This window comes from Polyodon spathula, chromosome 58 (genome assembly GCF_017654505.1).
Source record: "Polyodon spathula isolate WHYD16114869_AA chromosome 58, ASM1765450v1, whole genome shotgun sequence".
NCBI lineage: Eukaryota > Metazoa > Chordata > Actinopteri > Acipenseriformes > Polyodontidae > Polyodon > Polyodon spathula.
Window position 1 is genome coordinate 709,754 of NC_054591.1, and position 17,525 is coordinate 727,278.

General features: G+C 45.1%; 1 protein-coding gene across 6 annotated transcripts; it reads right to left on the reverse strand.

Annotated features, from left to right (window-relative positions):
- Positions 1–6: 6 nt before the first annotated feature.
- LOC121307692 (transient receptor potential cation channel subfamily V member 4-like) lies at positions 7–17,284 on the reverse strand. 6 transcript variants are annotated; one of them, XM_041239934.1, is made up of 18 exons: positions 16,066–16,191; positions 12,319–12,447; positions 11,609–11,779; positions 10,442–10,831; positions 8,593–8,759; positions 8,014–8,166; positions 5,736–5,876; positions 4,101–4,399; positions 3,704–3,883; positions 3,421–3,579; positions 2,901–2,993; positions 2,708–2,781; positions 2,438–2,603; positions 2,283–2,349; positions 1,661–1,968; positions 961–1,088; positions 496–617; positions 7–211 (listed from the first exon to the last, which is right to left on the reverse strand). In XM_041239934.1, the coding sequence occupies exons 4-18, from the start codon at positions 10,798–10,800 to the stop codon at positions 90–92; spliced, it is 2,538 nt and encodes an 845-aa protein (XP_041095868.1). In that variant the 5' UTR covers positions 10,801–10,831; positions 11,609–11,779; positions 12,319–12,447; positions 16,066–16,191; the 3' UTR covers positions 7–89. The 6 variants fall into 6 exon arrangements, with proteins under 6 accessions (XP_041095868.1, XP_041095870.1, XP_041095867.1 ...); XM_041239936.1 differs by lacking the exons at positions 11,609–11,779; positions 16,066–16,191 and adding an exon at positions 16,200–16,361; XM_041239933.1 differs by lacking the exon at positions 11,609–11,779.
- Between the last annotated feature and the right edge of the window lie 241 nt (positions 17,285–17,525).

Sequence of the window (17,525 nt, forward strand, 5' to 3'; positions counted from 1 at the left end):
GTCACATCAAGCAGCCGGAGACCCTTCCAGAGTCTCTGAGGGAGGGGCAGTGGTCGGTGTGGCTGGGGAGCAGTGGTGTCGTCTCTTCTCTAGGTGTCTATAGTTTTCCGTTTGCCCTGTAACAAGGGGTCCATCTCCACCATCACCGCCTCCTCCGAGCGAGGGCTCTTGTGGAGCTCCACCACACGTGGGATCACCGAGGACCAGCGGTCTGAAATGCAGAGAGGGGAAGAAAAGCTCAGAGAGGAGTGCGTGAAGGGTCACCCCCGCGCACAAGCAAAACAGAGACAGAGAGAGTTGTGGATGCCAGTCTCGCCTCTCCCTGGGCACCACACACCAGAATGAGAGATTGTGTAAAAGAACAACAGCTAGTGCAGGCTGGTCTTGGTTCTCCTCAGGCCCTTCACATTGCTGTCTGTGTCTGTCACAGTGGGCTTGGGTATAGTGCTTATGGAATCAATGCAAACGACGTGCGTGTGTGCATATGCGTCTCACCTCTGCGGAGCCCCTTCATGCTGGTCGGCATGCCATCGTACTGGTACGTCTCGTTCTTCCCTGGGTCCTCATTGATGATGCCAAGGTTCTGGTTCCAGTGAGACCAGTTCACCTCATCCACCCTGGCACAGAACACAACACAGGAGCCCTTACCACACAGGCAAGCTGCGACTCGGGTCTCGATAAACCTCTAGGGTAAATGCTACCCAAATCCATTCCATTTCAGCATTCCTATCTAGTATTAATATTCAATTCAACGTGTCCCACATATTCCTTATATATATTTTCCACAGCAGCGGATACAGCGACTGCCTTCTACTTTGTTGCTGGGACAGTTGCATGGAAGTCGATAGAGGTCAGCTGTTTGACACTGTGCTTGTAAATGATAGATGAGTGTTTACATGCTTAAAGGCAGATACCAAACAAAAACAAACCCAGGTAGGCCTCTCTGCACACTGTTCCTACCTGAAGCACCATCTCCGGTCGGGGGTCCCGTCGAAGCCTTTGCCCACCGTGACCATCTCCCCCGAGCGGAACTTCTTCCGCAGACACACTGGGAAGGAGCGCTCGATGTCCAGGATGGTCGTGGCCCACTGCGGGAGGGACAAGGTGACCGACGTGAACACAGAGGAGTAACGATTCGGAATGGATCGCTGAATCGTGATCCTTTCTTTACAGGATAGAAATCGTATCACATAGCTCGTTGTAGTTCAGCAAAACAGTTCTTCAATGAAGAATAAGGTGCGTTTTATAGTTGGTATGTGGATACATACTCTCCCTATCCCATTTAAATTGTGTCTTAACAAAATCCATCATTAAATGATCATTTGATCTTACCCTGCATCATACAAGTAGCCAGTCTGAGCCATCACATGTATCACGATACACATCATATCACAACCTGTCATTACCCCCTAGACATGAACACAGGGTAAGAGATTTATAGACAGAGAGAGAATCTGCCCCATGGCAGGGGAGTTGAACATACATACACAGGGTATCTGTACTAGGTAAGTGTACCAGTACTTGTTTCCAAAAACGCTATGGCGCTAAAGGCATTTCTAGAGATGCATTGCTCCCCACTGCTCACGGACAGGGTTTTAGAGGTTCCCTCTTAATGCACACTGAAAGACAGTGACAGCAACACAATGTGATGCATCTGCACCTGGAGCTTCCAGATCTTCTTGCTCTCCTTGGACACCTTTCCCACCGTCTCCCCCATCAGAGCGATCAACATGTTGAGCAGCAGCACGAAGGTGAGGATGATGTAGGTGACAAGCAGGGTGAGGAAGACCGCGGGGTACTGGGTGCTGTTGATCATGTCCAGGTCACCAATGCCGATGGTCAGCTTGAAGAGGTCCAGGAGGAAGGTGCTGAAGGTGGTGTTGTCACGGCACAGGGGGTACGTGGGGCACTGTCCCCCTGGGCAGGGCGTGTCAGAGCTGGGGCACACGTTCAGGAGGGACACCAGGGCTGGGGGAGGGAGCGACATTTCAATATCTCAATCTATTACTGGGTCAGTCCAGTTCCAGGTAGCCATGGGGTGGGGTTGCTAGACCCCTTGCACCAATGACTTGCATCAACGTATTTATTTTTTGGGGGGAAGCCCTTGATACCATCATGTGTCTGGGTTCGGTCACATGTCATCAAAACTTTTTAAAACACCTGATGAAGTTCTCACCTTGCAATCTCACAGTTCCTCTGTGGCTAGTTCCTAATCCCTACACCCTTTTCTCCATCACATGGAGTTTATGTACCACCGTGAAGGAAACACAGGGGGCTCTTACCTGAAGCGTATCCGATCATGAAGAGTAAGTAGACCAGCAGGAACCGGAAGAGGTCCTTAAAGAGAATCTGAAATGCAGGAGAAGGAGGGATGGGATTATTTGGAAGCAGTGCAAGGCTGTTAGGTCTGGAAGCTCTACTTCCCCCTGCGCCTCACCTTCTGCAGCATGATGCTGTAGGTCCCGGTGAGTTTCAGTCCTCTGGTAAAGTAGAGTGTGTTCATCCAGCCCAGCACCAGCGCCAACGCCATCACTGACACATAGGCATTGATCCCAGACAGGTAGAGCGCTGCCGTCACTAGCACCAGCACGGAGTAGATAAAACTGGAGCAAGCAGCACAGGGGAGCACATAAAAGCAACTTAGCAACTCCGTCTACCCTGTCGTAGCTGGAGGGAAACAGATAGATACACCCAAACAGTTCCTTACTAAAGCAGCTGAAAGGACCCTTCCATAAGCAAGGAGCTGAACTCCGGACACTTCTTGAGGAACAGATCCTTAATCTAGAGAGAGAGAGAGAGAGAGGACACCATTCAGAGACAAGGTTACAGATCAGTTTATTTTACATACAGGGCAAAAGAGGCGTTCTACAGAAAAAGAATCCTGTGTGCGAGAGACTCACGTTGGTGAGGAAGAAGACGACTCCAGTGAACAGGGTGATGCACTCTCCCGCCAGGCGCAGGTAGTCTGTGCTGCTCTGGTACCGGTAGGGGGGCTGGGGAGTGAGAGAGGACTGCTGCGGTTAGGAGAGGGGGGGGGGGGGGGGGGGGGAGTCTGCACGTACACACAAGCTGTGTATTTAGGGCATGCTGCAGACACGATGCATGGTGCAAAAATCTCACACTGTCAACGTCAACACAAACAAATTAGGGGAGAGAACTAGACCACATTCACATGCATAGCCAAGATATAAAAGCAATGTTAAAAACATTTGGACACTCTTATTATCGAGTGTTTCAAGTTATAAATGACCAAGTTAAAACACACACAGCAGGGTTTCGTTTTGCGCGATTACTTTTTATACATTGTGGTTTATGGACGTCTGCTCTTCCAAGCTGGATAAAACATGTTGCTGTGCAATAGGTGACAGTTTTGGTGTCAATATAAAGTGAAGTCTTCAATATCGCAGTGCCCTTACTTACCTTGCCCTCTGAGGGTCGATAGTACGCAACCAGAGTAAAGATCACCATGGAAACCAGGTAGGACACCACGCTGATGTAGAAGGAGGCAGCGCCGAACTTCTGCCACTTATCCCTCAGGAGCTCATTGATTGGCTCCACCGCCAACATCTCGTGACGGTTCTGAAGGAAAAAACAATACAGCTGTGAGTGTAATGCCTGTCTATCCACTAGGGGCCACTGTTTTTCATGGAAGTGCAGTATTTATAACAGCAAAACAATTGCACTCGCACTGTCTCACACACACCTCGACACAGCTGTCGTAGACCAGGATCTCCAGCACAGACACCTCCTCCCCACAGGTGTCCAGCGAGGAGAGATCATACAGGGAGGAGTAGACCGGTCCGTACGCCCAGTCCTTGAACTTCCTGGAGAGGTGCCGAGCGCTCTCGTCCGTGATCTCCCGTCGGATGATGTGCTGGAACACCTGTTGAATAACCACAGGCATGAGGGGGGCTCAGTCTTAATTATGTGTACTGTCTGGAAAGGCTGTACCGTGTACCCCACCCTGAATTTCGTCTTCTACAATCCATCTTATACACCCATCATGCACACCTTACCTAAATACAACGTCCCTGATCATGTCTCTTCCCCCTCCTCACTCTCGTTCCCCACCCCCCTCCCTCTCCTCCCCAGCCTCTCACCTCGATCTTGCCCAGCTTGGCTGCCATCATGAGTGGGGACATGCCGTAGTTGTTGAGCACGGTCTCCAGGTTGCAGTCTGGGTAGAGCTTGGCGCACTTGATGAGCAGCAAGTCGTACATCTTGGTGAGGAAGCGCGTGTTCTCCCGCGTGTTGTCAGCGATGTGCACCAGAGCGTGCAGAACCGTGTTCCCGCGGGAGTCCTGCCGCCGCAGGTCCGCCGTCTTGTGTGCGTTCTGGACCAGGTAGTGGACCATGTCAGGCTGGTTAGTGCAGGCCGCCAGGGATAGAGGAAGCTCACCTGCACACAAAGCATCGAGACGCATGCACAGGCAGGGGGTTAAATAGCCTGCTTAAACTAGGTTTTTGTTTCCAGCTTTCAATATTTCATGCATGGAAGGCTTAAAGCAAACATTACATAATAAAAGGCGTTGCTGGCAGGTCCCACGTTCTGAGTGTGTCTCTGCATGTTAAAAGACAGCTGTTTGTGGGCAATCTCAGGCTGATCAAATCTCTAACCTCATTTCCACCTCCACTGTAATTCTGTTCTGTTGAGAGACCACTTACTTCCCTAATTCGCACCTACAGAATTAGAACCTAATCTCTGGTGTTGCTGGTTAACAGAACAGCAGATTTAATGAAAGAGAAAAGGCCTCCAACTGCCTCGCTGAGCCCGTTGCTATGACGACAGGTTACGAGTTCCACTGATTTGTGCACACTTCATTTTGAGAACTAATTTGTTTAAAATTACATTTTCTGTTGCTAAATTCTAATTTCACAAAACCTTTGCGATGCCTGGTTTAAATATACAGTTGCCATTTGCCTGTTCTAATTGGGTGATGCTAATGTGGTTGCAGTTTCGCAGGATTGCAGGAGAGGGTGCTGCTGAGCTTTCTACAGAACTGTCTTGTATAAAACAGGAGGAGTCTCAACCAACCAGCTCCTTTAAACAAAACGACCCATTTTCCATATACATTTAATAGTGTTCTGTACAGAAGCACCTTTTAGAGAGTTATACGAGTCTGCCAGGTGGGTTTGTTTGACTTGTTACCTAAATGTTTTTTCCTTGTTGTTTTTTATTTCCGAAATAAAAACATTGGACCTCTTTAGCTGCCCATTTACTTTCCCCTCCTCTTTGAAAGAATAAAGCGCTTTTTACACCTCTTGCTGCCTGCCAAGTTCTCATAGAGGTAACGTCTCGGTTTACAAGGCGGGGTCATGCGTCTCCTCATTTCACCATGGCAACCGGCCTAGTTAACTAAGCACTGCTCCTCACCACCCTCAGCTCGCTGACTCTAGTGGCACCGCTCGAGGAAATCTCCTTGTTTGGAACACGGATTCTATGGGAGTGGAGTTCTGGTGGTCTCAGCACGTCATAATACCAAAAACAACTACAACCCATCACAGCCAACAAAGAAAACAAGCATGAAACAAACACATCTACATTAACACATACATGAATTCTAAAGATTTCAATCTGTTCTATCTGATTTTTAGTAGGTGAAGCTCTGCTACTGGTTGGTACTGAAGCTGAAGGAAGTCAGGAGCCTTTCTCCAAGGTCTCTGGGATAAAACAGCAGCAAAACTACTGTTTCCAGATACAAAGTAAAAGGCCGTCACTGTGAAGATTCACACACCGAAGTAGAAGTATCCACCCTCGTCCTTGGGCTGGAAGAAGCGTCCCCTGGCCTGCGCGTGAACGTCAGCCCCCTTCTCCACCAGCAGCTCCACGTACTGCTTGCAGCGTCTCTCGATGGCAATGTGGAGAGCGGTCTGACCTGGGGGGTAAAGCACGGGGAAGCATGAGGACGAGCCAGCACCCAGCCAGCAATGAGGGCTACTGCTGAGCAGCCTCCCAGCAACACAGAAACCAGACCTGTTTGTTTAGGAATATATTCAAATAGGTTGCTTTTATTATACTTTCCTGTTTTGTTTCTTGTAATCTATTTTAAAGCATTGATGAATACATAGATTGAAAACTGAACCAAATATGCAATCCCAATAACAGCTGCCTAGCACTAAAACAGTCTACTGGCATTGTAATATATAATAATAATAATAATAATAATAATAATAATAATATTGAGCTCTCCACCCTGAGCTCTGTGGCTAATGAGGAGCTCAATGAGTTAGTTCTGCATGTAATGTTTGGAAGGGTTCCCTCCCTGTCCCAACGCCTCTCAATCAAGTTAACCCAGCTGGCAAAGAGAAGTTGGGGTTTATTCAGAGACAGCCACACTGCATCTGTCCTGCATGCACTGGGAGTATTTACCTCCTAATCTGCTGCTGTCAGTGCCCAACGTTTTTACCACTGCAATTTCAGGAGAGCTGCGTAAAAGTCCGGATTGAGAAGACACACCCAGAGCAGGTCTTTAATTTACTGGCTAGAAATAAACTGGTGGTCTTGTTTACTGGTGTGAGGCTTTTCTGAGGAAGCAGAGAATGTTAGAACTCCAGCACGGAACACAGGACTTTAAAGAGGAAGTAGTCGGGTTCTGAAAAATAATGTTCTACACCCCTACGTAAATAACGTACCTCTTTAATCCAGTTTTATAAGGCACTGTATCTCACTGAAAGCCAGCTTCAGCAGACTATTAAACGGTCAGTGTTCTTATTTCAGAGCTTGACGCAGCTGCAGTCAATGCTGTGGTGGGCAGGGCCACAGATGTGTGCATTCCCCCCTGAGTATCACAGACTAAATAGTTACATATTTTCTAAACAAGACATGCACTTGTTTCTTTGCAAGACTTGAAATGCTGTGCAGAGAGGGCTGTTCCATTGCGATTCAAGAGCAGCGTACCATCACTTACAGAAAAAAACCTGAATAAAACTAGACAAACTTCATAACCTGAAGATTGTGTTCTATGCAATTGCAGGAACCGGTAGGGGTTGCAAAGTAATACTGGCACTAGTTAAACAATCTGTGTGCCAAATTAATGGAGAAACCAACCACAATGCTGGTTTGTCTGTTTTTTAAAGTTAAAAAGGCAGGGTCACAGTATTTGCTCTGGTAAATTTAAACAGGCACCCAGTGTGACTTGTATGTAGAGCAGTTTTAGCATTCCTAAATCAGGTCTGACTGATGTTGACAGATCATGATCCTCAAGGTAATTCATCTTTGTTTTCTTTCCCAAACCATGGAGGATTCAAAGAGAGGTTGCAAACAGATTGCCAGCTGCTTCTCCCCAGTGTGTCAGAACCTGTGATAGCTCCTGCTTGAAGGGACTTGCTGGAAATCTGCTTATAGCAGACAGACTGCTTCAACATGTTTTGCATAGGCGTCAAGTCATTTATTCATTTTTGCATATTTGGTTCAGTTTTCAAGGTTAAAATGTTCTCTGCGTAATGCAAACAGGCTGGGGATCCTTCATCGTTTCCTTGATATGTTTTTTTGTTTCGCTACCCCACGTTACAGCAGAGTGGGGGGAGAGGGGTGATATTCCATGATCACTGCCAATCTCTACTGATCTCAAGTCTGCACAGGGAGCTGTGGCAAGAGGAAGGCTAAAATGATCCCTATCCATAGGAGAGTCCACATGTGTTTCAATCCTGAGACATGCCAAGCCAAAGGTCAGGTTTCACTGTACCGGTGGACATTAGTGAAGGTGACGGACATGGATGGACAGAAGACTACCAGCCAGACCACATGAGGAACAGTTTGTCAGGCAACTTTCATAGTTACATCAGGGATGGAAATAAGACCCCCCCCCCCGCCGCATAGCAGTTTGATCCATTCCTGGTTTTGTTACAAGTTTAATAAGACACACCTAATCAAGCTCATAGTAAAACCAGGAATAGGTGAAACCGCTATACAATACGAGTCTTATTTCCATCCCCGAGGTGGTTCAACAAGCATCAAGTTAAAATCGTGTTGGGTGAACAATCACATCTCATCTGGCCGAGCCCCCTGCTCACCCCGGTAGTAGAGATCTCTGAAGGGGGTGTTGATGAACTCTCGCAGGTTGCCCGTTTTCTCGGCGATTTCCACCAGCAGAGGGATGGTGTCATTGCAGCCGCTGTAGAGGTTGAGCAGGGCTTTGGGCAGGCAGGTCTTCCCAGTCGATGGCTCTGAGGGGAGAGCAGAGTGGCAAAACAAGAAACTACACACACATTTGCACACTATTTCCTATAGCCCGCTCTTGAAAACAGCTTGCTGTTATTTCTAACACACTCTCTCTGAGTCTAGCACACACAGGAGGGGAATACCTTGAGCAGAAGGATTTATTTACTGTCTCCTAAATCCATGAAGTCTGGACATTCCTCGCATACTTCAAGATGAAAGCTATCTGGTGTAAACTTCTAGATTTTTGTATCGTTCCTCTGAGGCCCAGTTGATCGTGTGACACGTCACACATGGCCTGGCTCTCAGTTTACCTCCTAAAGCAATTCTCATTCTCTGATAATTACCACACCCTCGTCCCTCCCTTAGGTCCTTTCCTCTTATGGAAACTAGCCTCAACCCTGTCCCTTCTTCGATACAGCCTCAGGCCTCACCTCTGAACTCCTCGTCAGTTAGTTGTTTCTTGTGTGCCAGCAGGAAGGGAAGCAGCCCCTGAAGGTCGGAGGTATTTCCCCGTGACACTGCGTCGAACAGCAGCAACCGCGTAAACATCTTGAGCACCGGAGGGGGGTCTTGGGCAAGATCCTTTACACTGGAGACACTGTGCTTACCGAGGAGAGAGAGAGAGAGGGGGGGGTGGGGGTTAACCTTCTGTGCATTTCTCTTATTGCTTCTGTTAGAATTGCTGTGGTGTTTTTTTAATCTGGCTCGTTTACTAGACTGGCAGGTCTGGAGAGTATAGGGCACTGCACCACTTTGCCTTACTGCTGCGTTTCCATTTGGCATGGACCACATTGCTAAAGATCTAGACCTGGTCCAGTGCATTTCTGAAGCAAGCTAATTGCTATAATGCAGCTTTCCAAAATGGGTGCATATGTGCTGGCAGTGTGCCCGCTTTCTTGTGCTTTATTGTACTCTGCTTCATGACACATTTACAGTTTAAAACAAACTGTTCTCTGGGAATTAATGGAACTGCCTCGGGGAGAAACCGCAACAAAAGGCATTTTTGTCTGAGCGTGCTTGTGCAACAATCAGGGACCAAGGAAAATTATCTTGTTCATTAAGTTGGAACAGACTGGTCTCAGGTAAGGATATCTGCACTTCTGAGACTATCCCTAACAGAGGGTCTTCAGCTGCACAGTGGAGTTTACGTCACCCATGCACTGTGTGTGTTCTTCTCAGTCATTTTTGGTTTGTTTGTCAGATATATTAAATTTATGTTTATTTCAATACGAATTAAAACAGTTTTGCGGAAAACACGTGGTTATTAATGAAACTGTCAGAAGAATGCCTGAACTATGTCAATCTGACACTCACACTGGAAATACCACTCTGACAGAAAAGAATGAAAACCTACAAATAATAATAATAATAACAATAAAACAACAACAAGACCCAGTACTCTGGCCTCCCTCTCTGAAAGCTGCCTATTCATAAGGGAGTGAACAGGAAAGTTGTCACTGCTCTCAGTGGAGGCCTTGTTCAAAAAGATCCTACCCTGACCTGGAACTAAGCTTTAAAAAACACAGAGAGCCCCACAAATAGACCTCACTTCATGAAATGAAAGAGGTTTCTATCAGCCAAGCTAGACAACCATACAGCAACTCCCCACCCCAACCCAAGCCATTACCTCACTTGAGGGTGGGGGGTCTTACAGTAGCTTGTCAGTCTCACCAACTTTGTGGGGTTTTTTTGTGCAATACCTATACCTCAATCTCTAACACAGAGCAACACATTTAGCTTGTTCCATTATGAAAGAGTTTGTTTACACTTAGACAGGAGGAATTTGGATTTATGAATAGTCTTCCAATAGTCTTTATTTACTGTTCCATACCTAACTTCTCAACCACTACTGATCCATGAACCACTAATAAAACAAATAAATCAATGAAAATTAGACGCCTCTGTATTTCTACCAGACCAGTCAAACTTGGTAGCATTCATAGCACCTTTATGAGGCTTCAGAACTGTGTGTAGAACCCTTCAGAATCACTGTGCAAACCAACCTGTTACACATGTGTTATTTTTTCATAGTGAGTCTGCAGGGCCATTCCACTCCAGGTTTAACAGGTAAAATGATAGAATTAACTACTTCAGGGTCTGGATGGAGGTTTGATTGGTTCAGAAAAGGGCTGGAACAAAGACCAGGAGTGGAAGGGCCAGCTTTGGACACCCTGTTATAAGGGGCATAGGTGCATGTAGTTTTAATGTTACTGTGTATATGAATGCCACAGAGAGTCCCGGGCAGGGAGAGGAACCCGACAGGAGCTTCAGAGCACTCACTCGCACAGCAGCTTTTTCCTCTGGCGCTTGTTGGCGTTGGGCTGCCGGTAGCTGCCATAGTCGAAGAGGGAATCCATGGGGGCTTTCTTGGGTGCAGCGGCCACTGGCGACTCGTAGGACTCCAGCAGGTCCTTGGGGTTGGAGATGCCCTTCTTGAAGGCATCCTGGAAGCGGATTCGTAGGTTCTGCCGGGTCTCTCCGGGGTGGGGCTCAGGCAAGGGGGCGGTCTCCTCCCCCTCAAAGAGATTGGCCAGGGAGGACAGCGGGAACGAGGAGTCGTTCTCAGGCTGGGGGTCTCCTGCGTCCCCCGAACCTAAGCCTGCAACGTTAGGGGGTTCTTCCGGGTCTGTCATGGTCATGCGGTAGAACCCCAAAATGTTGGTGACGGGTCTGCAAAAAAGGTCAGGCATATTATATTGCAGGCCAGGTATATTATGTAAACAACAAAGCTGCATAAGCCACCAATGCAAAGCTTTAGCAGAATCTACTGTTTATGACAGTTACTCCTCCTTGAGTATGACAATAAACAAAAGGTGTGAAGCGACACCAGCTACCAACAACAAGCAATCATCCTACTGCTGGGCTTGAAATAAGACTCCCATCTCATAGCAGTTTCATCCATTACTGGTTTTACTATGAGTTTAATAAGACACACCTGAGCTTGTTACCTATACACTGTGGCTAATGAAGCTGGTAGTAAAATCTGTATTGGTAAAACTACAATGCAATAGGAGTCTTATTTCCATCGCTGCTACTGCATGTACAGAACTGTATACCGTACACACATAGAACAGATGAAGCTGCTATATAATAAAAACACACACTGCAAGTAACTGATAACAGATTCTGTATTTACTGCAATTTAAAAAAAAAAAAAGGTGTTTATCATCATTCAGACAACAACAGACATTTTTTGTACAGAAGCCTTCTGTTTTTTTTGCTTTGAGACCATTTTGCTTTATCACTTTGGCGAAAAGTCTTACAGATAGAAATATTCCATCATTGAAGCACAGTAAACGCTATCCATGCAAACAGTTTGCAAACATAATCTAGCATGCATTCAGCAGATTTTCACCATTCAGCATCTTTCCAGGTCTGGCAGCTCTAGTGCTAGGGTCAGGCAGGCCAGCCATTTCTACAACAGAGCAAGCCTTTAAACTGCCTTACAAATATAGCGGTGATGCCGGGCTATGTAATTCAGCAGAGCCCTGCACAGTTCGTCTCTACCGAGAGGATGGAAGGAACCCCGCATACACATGTTCAAATCCTCTCGGAGCCAGAGGTCCAGAAACAAACAGACATCAGGGTCCACGATTACAGGTCAGCCGTTTCGAGAGACTACAACGGAAACATGTCTTTATAAAAAGATAGCTATGTGCTGAAGACGGTTGACTTACTGCAAGGCTAATAAGAAACGTTTTGTATTGCTTACATGTACATGTTCCTGGGTCATTTAAACTACTGAAAGAAAATAAACAGAGCTAAAGGAGGCAGTACTGTAAAGCCGTCTACTGTTTACTGTGCCACAGAAAGCAATTTGAGACCAGTTTGTGTCTAGCAGAACCTGGAGGTCAAACTGATTTAAATTGGGATTCTGTCCTCACTGAGGTATCGCAAAAAAAAAAAAAAGTTCCCAAACTCTTTGATGGAGGAAATTTACTAAATGAGCGTCCAAATAGCTGTGGGGATCAAACCCCAGACTGCAGAAGTATGAAAGTGGGTCAGCAAGCACACTGTACTGTACTGTACACAGCAGAAACTCATGAGCTTTGCTGGGACCTTTCCCCTCAGACTGATGGATCTATATCCGATGCACTCCACTGGCTCACAGATGTGCAAGTGTGAGTTTAAAATGTGCAAGCAGAGAGTCTACTTACAGGGCTTGTTGTTGGCTCGCTTGTTTTTGAAATCAATGAAAAGCAGGGACCCTGGGGGACCCTGCTGCGAGACACAGCTTCCAATTCCCTTTCCGCTCCTGCAGTTTGAAGGTTTCTTCCAGATTAGTCCTGTAAAAACATCAGTTGAGGAGATACCAAATCTGTGACACGCTAGATACCCAGTGTACGGACCTTGCATTTCATCTTGTAATTACAGAGTGAAAAGTAGCAGTTCGCCATGCTTTAAAACGCCGTGGTTTAAGCAGAGAGTACACGCCCAAGCCTGACTTTGTAAGCTTTCAGCCTCTGTCTCCATGGCAACTCGGCCTTTACCACACCCTGCCAAAAAGGGCGGGCAGACCTAGCCCCAGTCTTTCATTTTCATTTTATGATGGGGTTGGGTTCTTCCCCCGAAAAAGGGAGTGCAGGGAGTCTTAAATTAGATAGTGGGTGTTCAAACTGACTAGAGGCCAAGACTGTGTTTGCACACTCCTATGAGACAACAATTGAACTGTAATTGAAGGACGTGCATTTCTAGGTAGGGGGTTACCTAGACAAGGTTTTTTCTATGTTTTACTTGAATTAGTATTTAGTCAGGACGTCATATGTTGGTTTAATGTCTCATCCAATGGAACAGATTTAATTTAAAGTGAAATCAAAACAGCAATGTACTTTGGTCTAATTTAATTGGCCAACAAAGACCAGGTCAATCTAGTCTACCCCACCCAGTTTCTTCTATTAAACAGGAAGCCTTTTCATTTCATCAGTCTAGCGTTTTTCCAAGGAAATGCTGCAGAAGAAACTCCTTCCGATCAAAGCACAAACATATTCAAACACATCTATTTGAGCTGTTAAACTTGTACAGTACACGTTTCTGATTTTAGATTTGTGCTTGTAGGTCAGTCAGTGTATTGGGAAAATGCCATCCTGCGCCATAACATTTTAATAACAACAAATCCAATTTGAAATGAGGGCTGTCTCCCAGGCTCGCTCTCCCTGCGAAAGATATCTGATAAATAGTTCATGTAGCTCCTCTATTCAAGTCTCTATTTACTCTTTTCGAAGCGAAGGGGAAAATGGATCAAGATGCAGAGTAATTCTGACCAGATAACGTAAGCGTTAAAAGTTCTCTGCCTGCTGCATGGTCTGTTCGTTCAGTGTTGGGTTTTTAAAACACACACTTTGCTTGACTGGGAAACTCTGGAGTAGAACACAAACATTGGCTCTGCTCACCGGATCAAGGGAAATACAAGCACTCCTCTATTGAGTATACATGAGAACAGGACTAGGAGTCCCATGGGGTTCTGACATGATCTCCGACAGCATGTGCTGACACATAGCGAGACCTTGAGGTCCCACCAGGACTGAAAGAGTTAAAACAGGGATCCTTGTTGCTGTCTTATATGTAGAGGCTTCCTATGGGATGGAGACCAACCCCTTTCTCAACACAACAATGCAGTCTCACACGGGATATACTGTACTTCACAGGCAACTCCAGAGAGGACAAGGTCAAGATTTAAAATTTAAAAAAGCAAAGTGATTTCTCAAGACTTCAATAAGAAGTAAGACTTGCCAGAAAGTTGCTGACAGGTTTCTGGACGAAATTCACATGGCAAATTTCACAATACTAGAAATGAAAACATCAGAATACCCAAGAGCCCTTTCATTTGCGAATCCCTCCCCCCCATCCATCCTGATGAGCCTGTTTACTGGAATCAGATAAGAGGCCACACCTTGCACCTGGAGACAACCGATCATACTCTGCAATGCAAACCTGCCACAATGGTGCATCAATAGAAAGGAACAGTAAACCATTACATTAGCTCTGCAGTAAACGACATCACAAGCAGATTAATAGATTTAAACAGAAATAAGTGAGTGGCGTTACCATGGCGTCAGAAGCCTAGAAGTACCTCCACTGTTTGTTTTCCCTTAAACACACTGAAACGTTTGGAAGTCGGCTCTTTTTGAGCAAAAACAGTGTATCACGCATTGAGGTACAGACAGCTGTTTAACAGTGTTACAGTATTGCCAGTCCCTTTCGCTGGAATCTGTGCATTTGAGGGGACAGTTTGCACTACTGTAGCAGATGTTATTTTAGCCTGGGTTTAATCATGGCTTGTAAAAACCTCACTCACTATGAATCACAGGTCTTCCAGTACATGAGGTTCACTAGGACATGTGCAGTGGATGCAGGGTGACCAGGGCAGAGAGAGATAGTGCGGTATCTGCATAGTCCTGTAAAAGGTCTGTACACAAACAAACTGGACAGCTAATCACCGTCATCGCTAAGGTTCATTTCACTTGACTTCTTCATTTTGAAACTTCACTCTGCATACCCACACTCCTTTGCTATTAACTGCAGTTCTGCTCTTTTGTCTTCACCACACAGGGTCTATTTCGGTCATGTATTCTCACCCTGTGACATGTGGTAACGAAAATATGTGATCGGATCATTCTGAGCCAGCAGTTGGCGTTCACTCAACTCTTGTCATTGTCTACAATCTTCAGTAGCTTGCAGCTGCAGAATAAACTTGAGCACGTAGATAGAGTTTGTCTGGGTTTATCTGTACACAAGTTAGAAGTAGACCTCACAGTGGCCGAGTAAAAAGATTTAAAGCCCCAGGTTGCAGGTGGAATTTTTAACACTAGGCGGACCCTATGTGTTCTAGTTACCACTGACTGTAAGCAAAAGGCTAAATCTGAAGACGTGTTGTTTGTATTTGTTCAATTACTTTAGTAAGTCTGATCTGTTGGACCTCTCTGTATTATGTTAGGAGTGTAAATAAACACAACAATTTGAAATAGGAGATCCTTTTAACAGTGCTTGAAGAAACATTAGCACCCAGGCTGAAGCCAGGAGTTCAGAACAGCACATTGTGGAAACACACATCTTACAGAGAATGCATTGATAGCAATCGACGTTTAAACAGAACAATAATTAAAACACTATTGAGACACCAGCTGCAGTTGAGTAGTTATTAAAGTCTCTAGAATGAAATGGCCCAACATTGTTAGAACTGTTATAAGATAAGCAAATAAAAACCATGTAAAGTTTTAGACAGCGCATTAACTCATCAGGCGCTATAACGCGCAGGGGTTAAACTAGCGTGTAAGTGTCCGGAACGCCGTTCCGCCTCTTCGAGATTCAGTTCCTGATCTTCTGATTTAAAATAGGATTCTGTTCCCTTTGCAAGGGCCGCGAACGTTCCACCAGTGACAACGCGTTTAAGGAAGATCCATAATGCTTTACATTGATTCCATGAACTGTACTGAAGACCAATATCACTCTCACATGAGACACTAAAATACAGTAACCTTGTATTTCTTAAAACAAAGTGGACGGGCTCAACACTACCACGAAATACCGGTTCTCAAATGATGCGGGTAGGCAGACCCATTGAATCCCATGCACTGCGCAGCCCTTTACCATACACCCTACTTTCTGAATGATACAAACTGCATGACCACTTCTGGAACGAAAGAGTACCCATGTAGGTAGCGACATTCTCGCACATGCATGATGCAGATGATTTGTGAAAGATTACTGTATGAAACAGGTTCAGATTTTGGACAGGCATAAAGAATAAAACGCCCATAATCCAACGGATTATTGTATCCACACAATAAGCGTACCAAATGTTGTTCGCTATTGAGATTCTTTTTTTAATCGACTCACGAATTTCCCAGTTTAAATATATCCGCCACGTAAAGCACACGAGCTCATAAAGAGAGGGACGTACTTACCTGAATCCAGTGAAAGAATCCTTTGACAAAGTTCTGCACAGAAACCGAGAAGGCTCTACCCTTTCAAATCTTTTGGCTTTCCACTTAGAACAATCGAGAACATAAACCCGGTTTAGTTTCAGTCCAGTACATACCCAGGTCCTTTGTGGGGTCAGCTCAGACTGGAGTCACTTGCTGTTATTAATTAATTAATTAATTAATTAATTAATTAATTAATTAATTAATTTAATTAACTTGCAAAACTTTCTTGCCCTGGCTCACGCGTAGCTAGCTCCCTGCCTCGTCGAATGAAAGACGCAGCACCAAGGATTTCCCTTTATCAGCACCGCCCCGGATACACCGCCAAATAAATGAATAAATACATACATTGGAACTTAGGCGCTTTAATTGCCCAGTGAGGGATGTAACTGTCCAATTTATGTTGTTATACTTTATCCCTCATTTGTAGAATGTAATACAAACACACACACACAGGTAGAATAATTACAACTAGATAGAACGACATTTCATTTTACAGAAATAATATTTACAAGTGGAGTCATTAAAATGCATTATTTTCTCGATTGTATGTTTTTATATATTTTATGTTTGGTTTCCGCAGTGTCAGCATACGCAGGTATCCTTTTAACAATCCGCATGCTCACTCTAGTGCACATGAAAAAATAATATTTTATTCATCAGTACTATAAAGTTCCTTGTGTGTGTGAGTTTTTAAAGCAAAAATACTTTAAAAATATTTTATTCAATTACTGTTCACTAGAAAAAGTTTTAAAAAACAATTTTCAGAATAATAATAATCCACCCCCATCATCACAAAACCAGCCACATACCTGTCATGTCTTGTTCCTGTTGATATGGTGCCAGACACTCGAGAGAGCCGAGATTCGCAAAGGCATTGAATGAAGTTTTTAATAAATATATGAACTCTGTTCTCTTTATGTTGTGGAATTTATATTTAATTTTGGTAATGTGTGGAAGATCACTGTTTGTTGCGGAGAGGGGCTGCTGTAGCTGTGTTGTTCACTCCAATGGATTGTCTAATTCCTTTCATAGTTTAAAATTGTTTAACACGGGTGGGTCCAATCCAGAGGGAGAAGCGTTGTGGATTTCAGCCAGGTGTTTTCTCCCCTGTTCGGATCGAGAGCGCGGCCCATGTGAAAGTTTGCATTCAAGCAGACTTGCAGCTCGGGTTGCCTGTGTGTTACACCATTGTTGGTCAAGGTCCTGAAACTGACTGTAATATTGGTTGTTTTTGGGGAGGACAAGATTAGCGGTTTTTCCTGTTTTTTCCTGCTAGTTGATTGCCACACCTATACTGAGTTTTAGAGTGAAGTATTGACTTCGGTCCCTGTACATTCCGGCCAATCGGTTTTGCATTCAGAATCTGAAATCGGAACACAAAACGACTTTTTTTTTGTTTTCCAGTTTGAGTTTAAAATATAAAAACTTGTTTTCCCATT